The sequence below is a fragment of the Somniosus microcephalus genome, unplaced genomic scaffold (genome assembly GCF_052327205.1).
Source record: "Somniosus microcephalus isolate GS21.2 unplaced genomic scaffold, FLI_Smic_1.0 unresolved_chr6, whole genome shotgun sequence".
In the NCBI taxonomy this organism is placed as follows: domain Eukaryota; kingdom Metazoa; phylum Chordata; class Chondrichthyes; order Squaliformes; family Somniosidae; genus Somniosus; species Somniosus microcephalus.
In genome coordinates, this window is record NW_028225184.1 from 12,579,030 (window position 1) to 12,592,896 (window position 13,867).

At 54.0% G+C, this 13,867-nt stretch overlaps 1 protein-coding gene across 1 annotated transcript in view; it reads right to left on the bottom strand.

The window, feature by feature from the left end:
- Nucleotides 1-1,124: 1,124 nt before the first annotated feature.
- The window catches only part of LOC147087084 (coatomer subunit alpha-like), a 29,855-nt gene continuing 17,112 nt past the window's right edge, over nt 1,125-13,867 (bottom strand). The window contains 8 exon segments of the mRNA XM_085978038.1: nt 1,125-1,338; nt 5,252-5,348; nt 5,351-5,389; nt 5,622-5,707; nt 7,206-7,326; nt 7,329-7,344; nt 12,028-12,110; nt 12,969-13,044. Coding sequence (XP_085834164.1) covers nt 1,140-1,338; nt 5,252-5,348; nt 5,351-5,389; nt 5,622-5,707; nt 7,206-7,326; nt 7,329-7,344; nt 12,028-12,110; nt 12,969-13,044 — 717 coding nt within the window. The 3' untranslated portion in view covers nt 1,125-1,139.

Genomic DNA, 13,867 nt, shown 5'->3' on the forward strand with positions numbered 1-13,867 from the left:
CTCCAGCTCCTACACCCCTCCCTATCTCTGTAACCTCCTCCAGCCACTACACCCCTCCCTATCTCTCTAACCTCCTCCAGCCCCTACACCCCTCCCTATCTCTGTAACCTCCTCCAGCCCCTACAACCCTCCCTATCCCTGTAACCTCCTCCAGTTCCACAACCCTGCATGTCTCTGTAACCTCCTCCAGCCCCTACAACCCTCCCTATCTCTGTAACCTCCTCCAGCTCCACAACCCCTCCCTATCTCTGTAACCTCCTCCAGTCCTATAACCCTCACAATCTCTGTAGCTTCCCCAGCCCCTGCACCCCTCCCTATCTCTGTAACCTCCTCCAGCCCCTACAACCCTCCCTATCTCTGTAACCTCCTCCAGCCCCTACACCCCTCCCTATCTCTGTAACCTCCTCCAGCCCCTACACCCCTCCCTATCTCTGTAACCTCCTCCAGCCCCTACACCCCTCCCTATCTCTGTAACCTCCTCCAGCCCCCTACACCCCTCCCTATCTCTGTAACCTCCTCCCGCCCCTACAACCCTCCCTATCTCTGTAACCTCCTCCAGCCCTACAACCCTCCCTATCTCTGTAACCTCCTCCAGCCCCTACAACCCTCCCTATCTCTGTAACCTCCTCCCGCCCCTACAACCCTCCCTATCTCTGTAACCTCCTCCAGCCCCTACACCACTCCTATCTCTGTAACCTCCTCCAGCCCCTACAACCCTCCCTATCTCTGTAACCTCCTCCAGCCCCTACACCCCTCCCTATCTCTGTCACCTCCTCCAGCCCCTACACCCCTCCCTATCTCTGTAACCTCCTCCAGCCCCTACACCCCTCCCTATCTCTGTAACCTCCTCCAGCCCCTACAACCCTCCGAGATCTCTGCGCTCCTCCAATTCTGCCCTCTTGAGCATCCCCCGATTTCCATCGCTCCACCATTGGCGGCCGTGCCTTCAGCTGCCTGGGGCCCCGAGCTCTGGAATTCCCTCCCTAAACCTCTCCGCCTCTCTCTCCTCCTTTAAGACGCTCCTTAAAACCGACCTCTTTGACCCAGCTTTTGGTCACCTGTCCTAATATCTCCTGATGTGGCCCGTTGTCACGTTGATGTTTGATAATCGCTCCTGTGAAGCACCCTGGGACGTTTTACTATGTTAAAGGCTCTGTGTAAATCTCAGTCCTTACCTCTTCGTACTTGCGATTGACCAATGCCAGCTTAAATCTGAACTCTGTGGGGTCGATGGTCAACACTCTGGGGCGACACTCCCTGTCCAAACAGTAGACACTGTTTCCCTTTACCCTTGTGATGTAGATTGGGAGGTCGAGAGTCCGGATAATCCCATGGTCCCTGCAGAACGGAGAGACGCAGAGTGACTCACACGCTTATTACACCAGAGGAAGGTCCTCGACCAACCTGCCCCCGCCACACAGCGCTGCCCCCCCCCGATTATCAAAATCCACGACAAGGCCTTGGACAACGTGGACCACTTTCCATACCTCGGGAGCCTACTGTCAACAAGGGCAGACGTTGACGACGAAGTCCAACACTGCCTTCAGTGTGCCAGTGCAGCCTTCGGTCGCCTGAGGAAGAGAGTGTTTGAAGACCAGGACCTCAAACCCGGCACTAAGCTCATGGTCTACAGAGCAGCAGTGATACCCGCCCTGCTGTATAAGAACATAAGAAATAGGAGCAGGAGTAGGCCATTCGGCCCTCGAGCCTGCTCCGCCATTCAATGCGATCATGGCTGATCATCCAAATTCAGTACCCTGTCCCTGCCTTCTCCCATATCCTTGATCCCTTTAGCCTTAAGAAATATAGCCAACTCCTTCTTCAATATATTTAATGAATTGGCCTCTACTGCCTTCTGTGGTAGAGAATTCCACAGGTTCACCACTCTCTGGGTGAAGAAATTCCTCCTCATCTCTGTCCTAAATGGCTTACCCCTTATCCTTAGACTGTGACCCCTGGTTCTGGACTCCCCGACCATCGGGAACATCCTTCCTGCATCTAGTCTGTCTAGTCCTGTTAGAATTTTATAAGTTTCGATGAGATCCCCTCTCATTCTTCTAAACTCCAGCGAGTACAAGCCCAGTCGATCCAATCTCTCCTCATACGTCATTCCTGCCATCCCAGGTATCAGTCTGGTGAATCTTCACTGCACTCCTTCCATGGCAAGAACATCCTCCCTCAGATAAGGCGACACAAACTGCACACAATACTCAAGGTGTGGTCTCACCAAGGCCCTGTACAACTGCAGCAAGACATCCTTGCAATCACATCCCTCCTATAGTGTGGCGACCAGAACTGCACACAGTATTCCAGCTGTGGTCCAAGTAGCGTTTTGTACACCTCCAGGTGGTTGGAATCTGGAACTCACTGCCTGAAAGGGTGGTAGAGGCAGGAACCCTCACAACGTTCAAGAAGCATTTAGATGAGCACTTGAAACGCCACAGCATACAAGGCTACGGACCAAGTGCTGGGAAATAAGAACATAAGAACATAAGAAATAGGAGCAGGAGTAGGCCAATCAGCCCCTCGAGCCTGCTCCGCCATTCAATAAGATCATGGCTGATCTGATCCTAACCGCCAATCCACTATCACAGAACTATCTCCTGAATCTAACAGAATTAGACACACGAAATAGGAGCAGGATCAGGCTACACGGCCCCTGGCCCGCTCCGCTACCCACAGGGCCATGACCGATCCGAACCTAGACTCATGTCCAAATTCCTGCCCGCTCCCCGTAACCCTTTATTCCCTTTACTTCTAGGAAACTGTCTATTTCTGTTTTAAATTTATGTAATGATGTAGCTTCTACAGCTTTTTGGGCAGCATATTCCATGACCTACCACCCTCTGAGTGAAGTAGTTCCTCCTCATCTCAGTTTTGAAAGAGCAGCCCCTTATTCTAAGACTATGCCCCTAGTTCTAGTTTCACCCATCACCGGAACATCCTCCCGCATCCACCCGATCCAACCCCTTCACAATCTTATATGTTCAATAAGATCGCCTCTCATTCTTCTGAACTCCAATGAGTAGAGTCCCAATCTACTCAACCTCTCCTCATATGTCCATCCCCTCATCCCCGGGATTAATCGAGTGAACCTTCTTTGTACAGACTCGAGAGCAAGTATGTCCTTTCTTAAGTATGGACACCAAAACTGTACGCAGTATTCCAGGTGCGGTCTCACCAATACCTTGTACAACTGAAGCAATACCTCCCTATTTTTATATCTATCCCCTAGCAATGAAAGCCAACATTCCATTGGCCTTCTTAATCACTTGCTGCACCTGCATACTAACCTTTGAGTTTCGTGCACCAGGACCCCCAGATCCCTTTGTACTTCAGTACTTTCCAGTTCTTGCCATTAAGATAATAACTTGCTCTACGATTTTCCTGCCAAAGTGCATAACCTCACACTTTCCAGTATTGTATTCCATCTGCCAAATCTCTGCCACTTACTCAGAGACATGGACCATGTACAGCAGGCACCTCAAAGCACTGGAGGGGTACCACCAATGCTGCCTCTGCAAGATCCTGCAAATCCACTGCAGGATAGGCGCACCAACGTCAGTGTTCTCGCTCAGGCCAACATCCCCAGCATCGAAGCTTTGACCACACTCAATCAGCTCCGATGGACGGGTCACTTTGTCCACATGCCCGATACGAGACTCCCCAAAACAAGCGCTCTACTCGGAGCTCCGACACGGCAAGAGAGCCCAGGTGGCAGAGGAAACGCTTCAAGGACACCCTCAAAGCCTCCTTGAAAAAGTGTAACATCCCACCGACACCTGGAATCCCTGGCCCAAGACCGCACAATGTGGGGGAGAAGCATCCGGCAAGGCGCCGAACACCTCGAGTCTCTTCGCCGGGAGCAAGCGGGAAGGCAAGCGCAGGCAGCGAAAGGAGCGCACGTCGACCCAAGCACCCCACCCACCCGCCCTTCAACCACCGTCTGCCCCACCTGTGACAGAGACTGTAGTCCCGCATTGGACTCATCAGTCACCTGAGAACTCATTGTTAGTGTGGAAGCAGGTCATCCTCGGTTCCCAGGAACTGCTAAGAAGCCTATTACACCAATAAGGCAACAGGAGGAGGCCCATTCAGTCCCCTCGAGCCTGTTACACAGGAACAGGAGGGGGCCCATTCAGCCCCTCGAGCCTGTTACACAGGAACAGGAGGAGGTCCATTCAGCCCCTCGAGCCTGTTACACAGGAACAGGAGGAGGCCCATTCAGCTCCTCGAGCCTGTTACACAGGAACAGGAGGAGGCCCATTCAGCCCCTCGAGCTGTTACACAGGAACAGGAGGGGGCCCATTCAGCCCTCGAGCCTGTTACACAGAACAGGAGGAGGTCCATTCAGCCCCTCGAGCTTGTTACACAGGAACAGGAGGAGGCCCATTCAGCCCCCTCGAGCCAGTTACACAGGAACAGGAGGAGGCCCATTCAGCCCCTCGAGCCTGTTACACAGGAACAAGAGGAGGCCATTCAGCCCCTCGAGCCTGTTACACAGGAACAGGAGGAGGCCCATTCAGCCCCCTCGAGCCTGTTACACAGGAACAGGAGGAGGCCCATTCAGCCCCTCGAGCCTGTTACACAGGAACAGGAGGAGGCCCATTCAGCCCCTCGAGCCTGTTACACAGGAACAGGAGAGGCCCATTCAGCCCCTCGAGCCTGTTACACAGAACAGAGGAGGCCCATTCAGCCCCTCGAGCCTGTTACACAGGAACAGGAGGAGGCCCATTCAGCCCCTCGAGCCTGTTACACAGGAACAGGAGGAGGCCCATTCAGCCCCTCGAGCCTGTTACACAGGAACAGGAGAGGCCCATTCAGCCCCTCGAGCCTGTTCACAGGAACAGGAGGAGGCCCATTCAGCCCCTCGAGCCTGTTACACAGAACAGAGGAGGCCCATTCAGCCCCCTCGAGCCTGTTACACAGGAACAGGAGGAGCCCATTCAGCCCCCTCGAGCCTCCAAGTCCCCTCTAAGTCACACACATCCTGACTTAGAAGTATATCGGCTGTTCCTTCATCGTCGCTGGTCAAAATCCTGGCACTCCCTCCCTAACAGCACTCTGGAGCACCTTCACCACACGGACTGCAGCGGCTCAAGACCACCTTCTCAAGGGGCAATTAGGGATGGGCAATAAATGCTGGCCTTGCCATCGACGCCCACATTCCAGAATGAATGAAAACAAAATATCCTGGTCTGTGCACACACAGAGACCGATGTGGGACGACGGTATGCGATGGGGAACTCACCCAGCGATCAGAGCGTATTTGATGTGGTTGCTCGTGGTGTAGATGAAGACTCCACTCTCGTCCCAGGCTCCACTCTTTACCCTGATGTTCTCGTGATGCTGCACATAGACTCCAACTTGCGATTGCAGATCATGATGGCTGTAGAGAGACGGGAGGGGGGGGAAAGAGTCAGATACACAGGCAGAGAGAGAGAGGGAGAGGTCGACCAAGAGAGAGAGCCAGAGACACACACCCCCGGGCTACACAGAGACACCCCCCCCGCCCCCCCAGGGGTCCGCAGACACGCCCCAGCCCCCACGCCTACGAAGGATTTGGGAACAGATAAATGAGGAGGGTGAATGAACGCCCGCCCTCCCTGATCAATCCTCACCGTGTTTGGAGAGCAGGGCCACGTGAGTCATGTCCCCAGACCAGACCACGTACTTCACCTTGGAGATCTTGACCGAGCTGAGCGACCTGGGGAGAGGGGAGAGAGAGAGAGATCAGATACCCGATGGGAGCAGTGCAGAGCGGAGCCCCGGGGCTGATGCCCAGAGGGAGAAAGCGTCTTCGGGCACTGCGACTGGTGAAGCAGCACCTCCCGCCCTCTCACATCTCGCCCCCAACGCCTGCTTCGACTCCCTCCCTCCCCCACCTCCGCGTCTGGAGGTCCAACAGCGTGACGGAGGCGGGTCTGAGGAGCAGTTCCACTTCGCCTCCCTTCACTGCCCACCTCCCTCTCCCACCTCAATCCCTCTCCCCCTTCCCCTCCCTCCCTCTCCCCTCCCTCACCTCAATCCCTCTTCCCCTCCCTCTCCTCAATCCCTCTTCCCCACCCTCACCTCAATCCCTCTTCCCCTCCCTCACCTCAACCCACTTCCCCCACCTCAATCCCTCTCCCCACCCCTCAATCCCTCTTCCCCACCCCTCAATCCCTCTTCCCCTCCCCTCAACCCACTTCCCCTCCCCTCAATCCCTCTTCCCCTCCCTCAATCCCTCTTCCCCTCCCCTCAATCCCTCTTCCCCTCCCCTCAATCCCTCTTCCCCTCCCTCAATCCCTCTTCCTCTCCCCTCAATCCCTCTTCCTCTCCCTCCCCCCTCAATCCCTCACCCCCTCCCTCTCAATCCCTCACCCCCTCCCTCTCAATCCCTCACCCCCTCCTCTCAATCCCTCACCCCCTCCCTCTCAATCCCTCACCCCCTCCCTCTCAATCCCTCACCCCCTCCCTCTCAATCCCTCACCCCCTCCCTCTCAATCCCTCACCCCCTCCCTCTCAATCCCTCACCCCCTCCCTCTCAATCCTCACCCCCTCCCTCTCAATCCTCACCCCCTCCCTCTCAATCCCTCACCCCCTCCCTCTCAATCCCTCACCCCCTCCCTCTCAATCCCTCACCCCCTCCCTCTCAATCCCTCACCCCCTCCCTCTCAATCCCTCACCCCCTCCCTCTCAATCCCTCACCCCCTCCCTCTCAATCCCTCACCCCCTCCCTCTCAATCCCTCACCCCCATCCCTCTCCCCCCTCAATCCCTCTTCCCCTCAGAAACCCAGAAACCCCACAGTGCAGATAGAGGCCATTTCGGCCCATCGAGCCTGCACCGACACATATCCCACCCTATCCCCGTAACCCCTACACCAACACATATCCCACCCTATCCCCGTAACCCCACGTATTTAATCCCCCTAACACTAAGGGTCAATTTATCATAGCCAATCAACCTAACCCGCACATCTTTGGACTGTGGGAGGAAACCGGAGCACCCGGAGAAAACCCACGCGAACACGGGGAGAATGTGCAAACTCCACACAGACAGTCACCCGAGGCCGGATTCGAACCCGGGTCCCTGGCGCTGTGAGGCAACAGTGCTAACCACTATGGCACCGTGCTGCCCTCTTCCCCTCAATCCCTTTCTCATCCCTCCGTCTTCCCCCTCCCTCCCTCCGCCCACCCGCCCCCTCCCCCCTCAGTCCCTCACCGTTTCTGCTGCACATCAAAGAGAGTGATGGAGTCCGAGTCCCTCAGCAGCAGGTTCCCAGTCCCCGCGTAGAAGATCTCATCACAGTTCGGCACCTGAACTTTCTTTGTGATTTCATTTTCAGATTCTTGATGAGGATCTAGAGAGAGATGGGAGGAAGCGGGCGATGAAACAGGTTTCAAGGTCATACACCACACACAATGCAAAAAAAAAAGGGTAGAAAAGTCATTGCTGCAATCCCTCACCTCCCCTGAAAGCATTACATTCCCGGGCTATTCGACAACCTAAGGCGTCACAACCAAGCCCGTTTCTGTGCTCACCGACACCCACGGCCCCCCTCCCACCCCAACCACGGTTCTTCTCCCCAGCAGGGTTCACGAGTCAGTGGCCAGTCAGGGTGCTCATCAGCCGCCCCCCCTTCCCAGCGCCAGGGTACTGAGGCCAACAATGGCCGACCTGGTCCCAGGCACGAGGTGGCGGCGGCAGCGGCGGCTACTTGACTGGGTGCGACCCTCCCCCACTCAATGTGACCGGTGGGGGGGCGGTGGGTTGAGGAGGGGTGGGGAAAGAGGGACTGAGTGACGCCCTAACCCCACTGGGTCAAAGAATAGAAGCTTCGGATGGCGTTTATAGCGTCGACAGGGTTAAATGATCGTAAGCTTTTTTGCAAAATCCACAGGTATTACACAGAAGATAGGAGTAGGCCATTCGGCCCCTCGAGCCTGCTCCGCCATTCAATGAGATCATGGCTGATCATCCAAATTCAGTACCCTGTCCCTGCCTTCTCCCCATATCCCTTGATCCCTTTAGCCTTAAGAAATATATCCAACTCCTTCTTGAATATATTTAATGAATTGGCCTCTACTGCCCTCTGTGGTAGAGAATTCCACAGGTTCACCACTCTCTGGGTGAAGAAATTCCTCCTCATTTCTGTCCTAAATGGCTTACCCCTTATCCTTAGACTGTGAGCCCTGGTTCTGGACTCCCCGACCATCAGGAACATCCTTCCTGCATCTAGTCCTGTTAGAATTTTATAAGTTTCAATGAGATCCCCTCTCATTCTTCTAAACTCCAGCGAGTATAAGCCCAATCGACCCAATCTCTCCTCATACGTCATTCCTGCCATCCCAGGTATCAGTCTGGTGAATCTTCGCTGCACTCCCTCCATGGCAAGAACATCCTTCCTCAGATAAGGCGACCAAAACTGCACACAATACTCAAGGTGTGGTCTCACCAAGGCCCTGTACAACTGCAGCAAGACATCCTTGCTCCTGTACGCGAATCCTCTCGCTACGAAGGCCAACATACCATTTGCCTGCTGCACCTGCATGCTTACCTTCAGCGACTGGTGCACAAGGACACCCAGGTCTCGTTGCACTTCCCCTTCTCCCAATCTATTGCCGTTCAGATAATAATCTGCCTTCCTGTTTTTGCCACCGAAGTGGATAACGTCGCATTTATCCACATTATACTGCATCTGCCCAATCACCCAACCTGTCCAAATCATACTGGAGTTTCTCGGCATCCTCCTCACAGCACACACGCCCACCCAGCTGTGTGTCGTCTGCAAACTTGGAGATATTACATCTAGTTCCCTCGTCTAGATCATTTATATATACAGGTAGACTACCCTTTATCCGAACTTCCAAAAACCGAAACCCTCTAAAAACCGAAGGTTTTTTCGTTCAGCGCAAGTCGTGCGCACGACCCCGACCCCCGCCCCTTTCGGATAAGGGCTAGTGTATTGTGGTAAACCACTGTTTGTATTCCACTGTGGACATGCCTCGGCTGACCCCTCCCACAAGTCCTAGTATAAAGGTGACTGCTCCCCAGCCCCTTTGTATTTCTGGACCGGTCGACCACTCGAGGCAGACCTTCATTCTTTTGTTAATAAAAGCCTTTAGTTACTCTCTTAACTCTCAGTCTTTTATGAGTAATTGATAGCGCATCATGTATCCTTTATCCGCACTTCCGAAAACCGAAATCCTCTGAAAACCGAAAGGTTTCGTTCAGCGTAAGTCGTGCGCACGACCCCGACCCGCGCCGACCCCCACCCCCGACAAACTCCCCAGTCTTATAAAATACCTTCTGAAATCCGAAATTTTCCGAAAACCGAAACACGGCTGGTCCCGAGGTTTTCGGATAAAGGATAGTCTACCTGTATTGTGAATAGCTGGGGTCCTAGCACCGATCCCTGCGGTACCCCACATTACATAGGATATAGGGCACACAAACAGGCCATTCGGCCCCACCGGTCCAGGCCGGGCTACACGCTCCACTCGAGCCTCCTCCAGTCTTTCCGCATCTCACCCCATCAGCGTAACCCTCTATTCCTTTCTCCCTCGTGGGTTTATCGAGCTCCCCCTTAAATGCCTCTCTCCAATTGGCTTCAACCACTCCCTGTGGGGTCGCGAGCTCCACATTCTCACCACTCTCTGGGCAAGGAGATTTCTCCGGAATTCCCAGTTGGGTTTCTTGATGGCCTCTAGTTATGCTCTTCCCCACAAGACAGGCTAAGTAAGTGGGCAGAGATTTGGCAGATGGAATACAATACTGGAAAGTGTGAGGTTATGCACTTTGGCAGGAAAAATCGTAGAGCAAGTTATTATCTTAATGGCAAGAAACTGGAAAGTACTGAAGTACAAAGGGATCTGGGGGTCCTGGTGCACGAAACTCAAAAGGTTAGTATGCAGGTGCAGCAAGTGATTAAGAAGGCCAATGGAATGTTGGCTTTCATTGCTAGGGGGATAGAATATAAAAATAGGGAGGTATTGCTTCAGTTGTACAAGGTATTGGTGAGACCGCACCTGGAATACTGCGTACAGTTTTGGTGTCCATACTTAAGAAAGGACATACTTGCTCTCGAGTCAGTACAAAGAAGGTTCACTCGGTTAATTCCGTGGATGAGGGGGTTGACGTATGAGGAGAGGTTGAGTAGATTGGGACTCTACTCATTGGAGTTCAGAAGAATGAGAGGCGATCTTATTGAAACATGTAAGATTGTGAAGGGGTTGGATCGGGTGGATGCGGGGAGGATGTTCCCGATGATGGGTGAAACTAGAACTAGGGGGCATAGTCTTAGAATAAGGGGCTGTTCTTTCAAAACTGAGATGAGGAGGAACTACTTCACTCAGAGGGTGGTAGGTCCATGGAATATGCTGCCCCAAAAAGCTGTAGAAGCTACATCATTACATAAATTTAAAACAGAAATAGACAGTTTCCTAGAAGGAAAGGGAATTAAGGGTTACGGGGAGCGGGCAGGAATTTGGACATGAGTCTAGGTTCGGATCGGTCATGGCCCTGTGGGTAGCGGAGCGGGCCCAGGGGCCGTGTAGCCTGATCCTGCTCCTATTTCGTGTGTTCTAATTCTGTTAGATTCAGGAGATGGTTCTGTGATAGTAGATTGGCGGTTAGGATCAGATCAGCCATGATCTTATTGAATGGCGGAGCAGGCTCGAGAGGCCGATTGGCCTACTCCTGCTCCTATTTCTTATGTTCTTATGCTGTGTCTAAACCTTTCCTAATTTTAAAGCCCTCTATTAGGCCTTCTCTTTTCTAAAGAGAGCCGCAACCTGTTTATCCTTTCCTGATCAGACTAACCTCGCCGTTCTGCAACCATCCTTGTAAATCATTTTTGCACCCTCTCCAGTGCCTCTACATCCTTCAGCCATTGAAAACAATCTCTCTTAATTTACTTGATCTTCACAATTCATGACTTTTAAACACCTCAATCAAATCTCCTCTTAACCTTCTCTGCTCTAAGGAGAACAACCCCAGCTTCTCCAGTCTCTCCACGTAACTGAAGTCCCTCATCCCTGGCACCATTCTGGTCAATCTCCCCTTAACCTTCTCTGGCCCAAGGAGAACAACCCCAGCTTCTCCAGTCTCTCCACGTAACTGAAGTCCCTCATCCCCGGTACCATTCTGGTCAATCTCCCCTTAACCTTCTCTGCTCTAAGGAGAACAACCCCAGCTTCTCCAGTCTCTCCACGTAACTGAAGTCCCTCATCCCCGGTACCATTCTGGTCAATCTCCCCTTAACCTTCTCTGCTCTAAGGAGAACAACCCCAGCTTCTCCAGTCTCTCCACGTAACTGAAGTCCCTCATCCCCGGTACCATTCTGGTCAATCTCCTCTGCACCCTCTCCAAAGCCTTAAAGTGTGGTACCCAGAACTGGACACAATACTCCTGCTGGGGCCAAACTAGTTCTTTATATAGTTTTCACATAAGTTGTACCCTGTGCCTCTATTTATAAAGCCCAGGGTCCCGTATGCTTTGTTAAGCGGTCCTGCCACCTTCAGAGATTTGTGCTGACCCCATCTACCGCCTTAAACATTCACTCCCTCCACCACCGGCGCACCGTGGCTGCAGTGTGGACCATCTACAAGATGCACTGCAGCAACTCGCCAAGGCTTCTTCGGCAGCACCTCCCAAACCCGCGACCCCTTCCACCTAGAAGGACGAGGGTCAGCAGGCGCGCGGGAACACCACCACCTCCAAGTTCCCCTCCAAGTCACACACCATCCTGACTTGGAAATATATCGGCCGTTCCTTCATCGTTGCTGGGTCAAAATCCTGGAACTCCCGCCCGAACAGCGCTGTGGGAGCACCTTCACCACACGGACTGCAGCGGTTCAAGAAGGCGGCTCACCACCACCTTGTCAAGGGCAGTTAGGGAATGGGCAATAAATGCTGGCCTTACCAGCGACGCCCACATCCCAGGATAAGATGATAATTACGAGCTGGATCTCACACACCCCATCCCAAAGAGAGTTCCCAATTCTGCCAGACCCCACCCCACCCCAGCCCTTCCAAAACTTACTGAGTGCATTCTGTCAAGCACAGCAAAACGGTTCCGAGCCACCCAGACCGCCGTCAGGCCAGATGACCGCTTCCCCTCGGGAGCTGCGGAGGAGGACATAAATCGGTCAGTTCATGGCACGAGCGAAAGACACAGAACATAGGTCACACACCTCCATAACCCCTACTCCCCCTCCATCTCTCCTACTCTCACTCCAAGAACATAGGAACAGGAGGAGGCCCATTCAGCCCCTCGAGCCTGTTACACAGGAACAGGAGGAGGCCCATTCAGCCCCTCGAGCCTGTTACACAGGAACAGGAGGAGGCCATTCAGCCCTGCTCGAGCCTGTTCTGCCATTCGATGAGATAATGGCTGAACTGCGACCTAACTCCATCCAACCGTCTTTGCCCCATATCCCTTAATACCTCTGCACTGTGGGACGGGCAGTACCGAGGGAGCGCCGCACTGTCGGAGAGGCAGTACTGAGGGAGCGCCGCCCCGTCGGAGGGGCAGTACTGAGGGAGCGCCGCACCGTCGGAGGGGCAGTACTGAGGGAGCGCCGCACCGTCGGAGGGGCAGTACTGAGGGAGCGCCGCACCGTCGGAGGGGCAGTACTGAGGGAGCGCCGCACTGTCGGAGGGGCAGTACTGAGGGAGCGCCGCACCGTCGGAGGGTCCGTACTGAGGGAGCGCCGCACCGTCGGAGGGTCAGTACTGAGGGAGCGCCGCACTGTCGGAGGGGCAGTACTGAGGGAGCGCCGCACTATCGGAGGGGCAGTACTGAGGGAGCGCCGCACTGTCGGAGGGTCAGTACTGAGGGAGCGCCGCACCGTCGGAGGGTCAGTACTGAGGGAGCGCCGCACCGTCGGAGGGTCAGTACTGAGGGAGCGCCGCACTGTCAGAGGGGCAGTACTGAGGGACTGCTTTCTTTCTTTGGTCTAGACGGATCCAGGCTCGACTCACCATCCGGATTCTGGGAGTCGGAGTCCTTGGGAATACTGTAGAGGTCATAGGTGCTGTTCTCCAAGTTGCTCGCGCGCTGCGGGAAGGAGGAGAAAGAATAACGTGAGCTTCTCCAGGAAGTCGGTGCGTCTCCCAGCACACACAGGCACAGGGAGATCCCACGCTCCACCCAACCGCCCCCCCCCCCACCCCCCATGCAGCACTGAGCCCTGCAGAGTTACATCAAGTCAAAGGCACAGACACAGGACATTCGGCCCCACACAACCTTTCAACCCCCCCCCCTTTGCTTATCAAGAATCTATCTACCTCTGCCTTAAAAATATTCAAATACAGGAAACTTTGGTTTGATAACCGTCCGGAATGCTCGAGCCACCGGCAAAAATCAGGAGCCGTTTCGTCAGGTTTTTTTTTTCGTTGCTTTTTTTCCCCCACCAGTCAGGCTCTGCAAGGTCTCGCTGAAGTTGTTGCTAAGCTACAGAGGCGCTTGCAAGGTACGGCCGACTGTTTAGAAGCTGTTGGGTTTGTTGCCAGATACGGAGCTCAAAAGCTCCGTATGTTTCAACGTTAGCGCTGGTTTGGCCGGCAGTTTTGATGGGATAGCAACAGCACGGTCCCGTCGGTGCCGGATAGCACAAAGTTTCCTGTACACTGATGAAGAGAGTTCCAAAGACTCACGACCCTCTGTGAGAAACCATTTCGAGTCACAGAGTTCCACAGCACAGAAAGAGGCCCTTCGGCCCGTCGTGTCCGCGCCGGCCATCAAGCCCCGTCTATTCTAATCCCATTTCCCAGCACTTGGTCCGTAGCCTTGCATGCTATGACGTTTCAAGTGCTCGTCTAAATGCTTCTTGAATGTTGTGAGGGTTCCTGCCTCGACCACCCTTTCAGGCAGTGAGTTC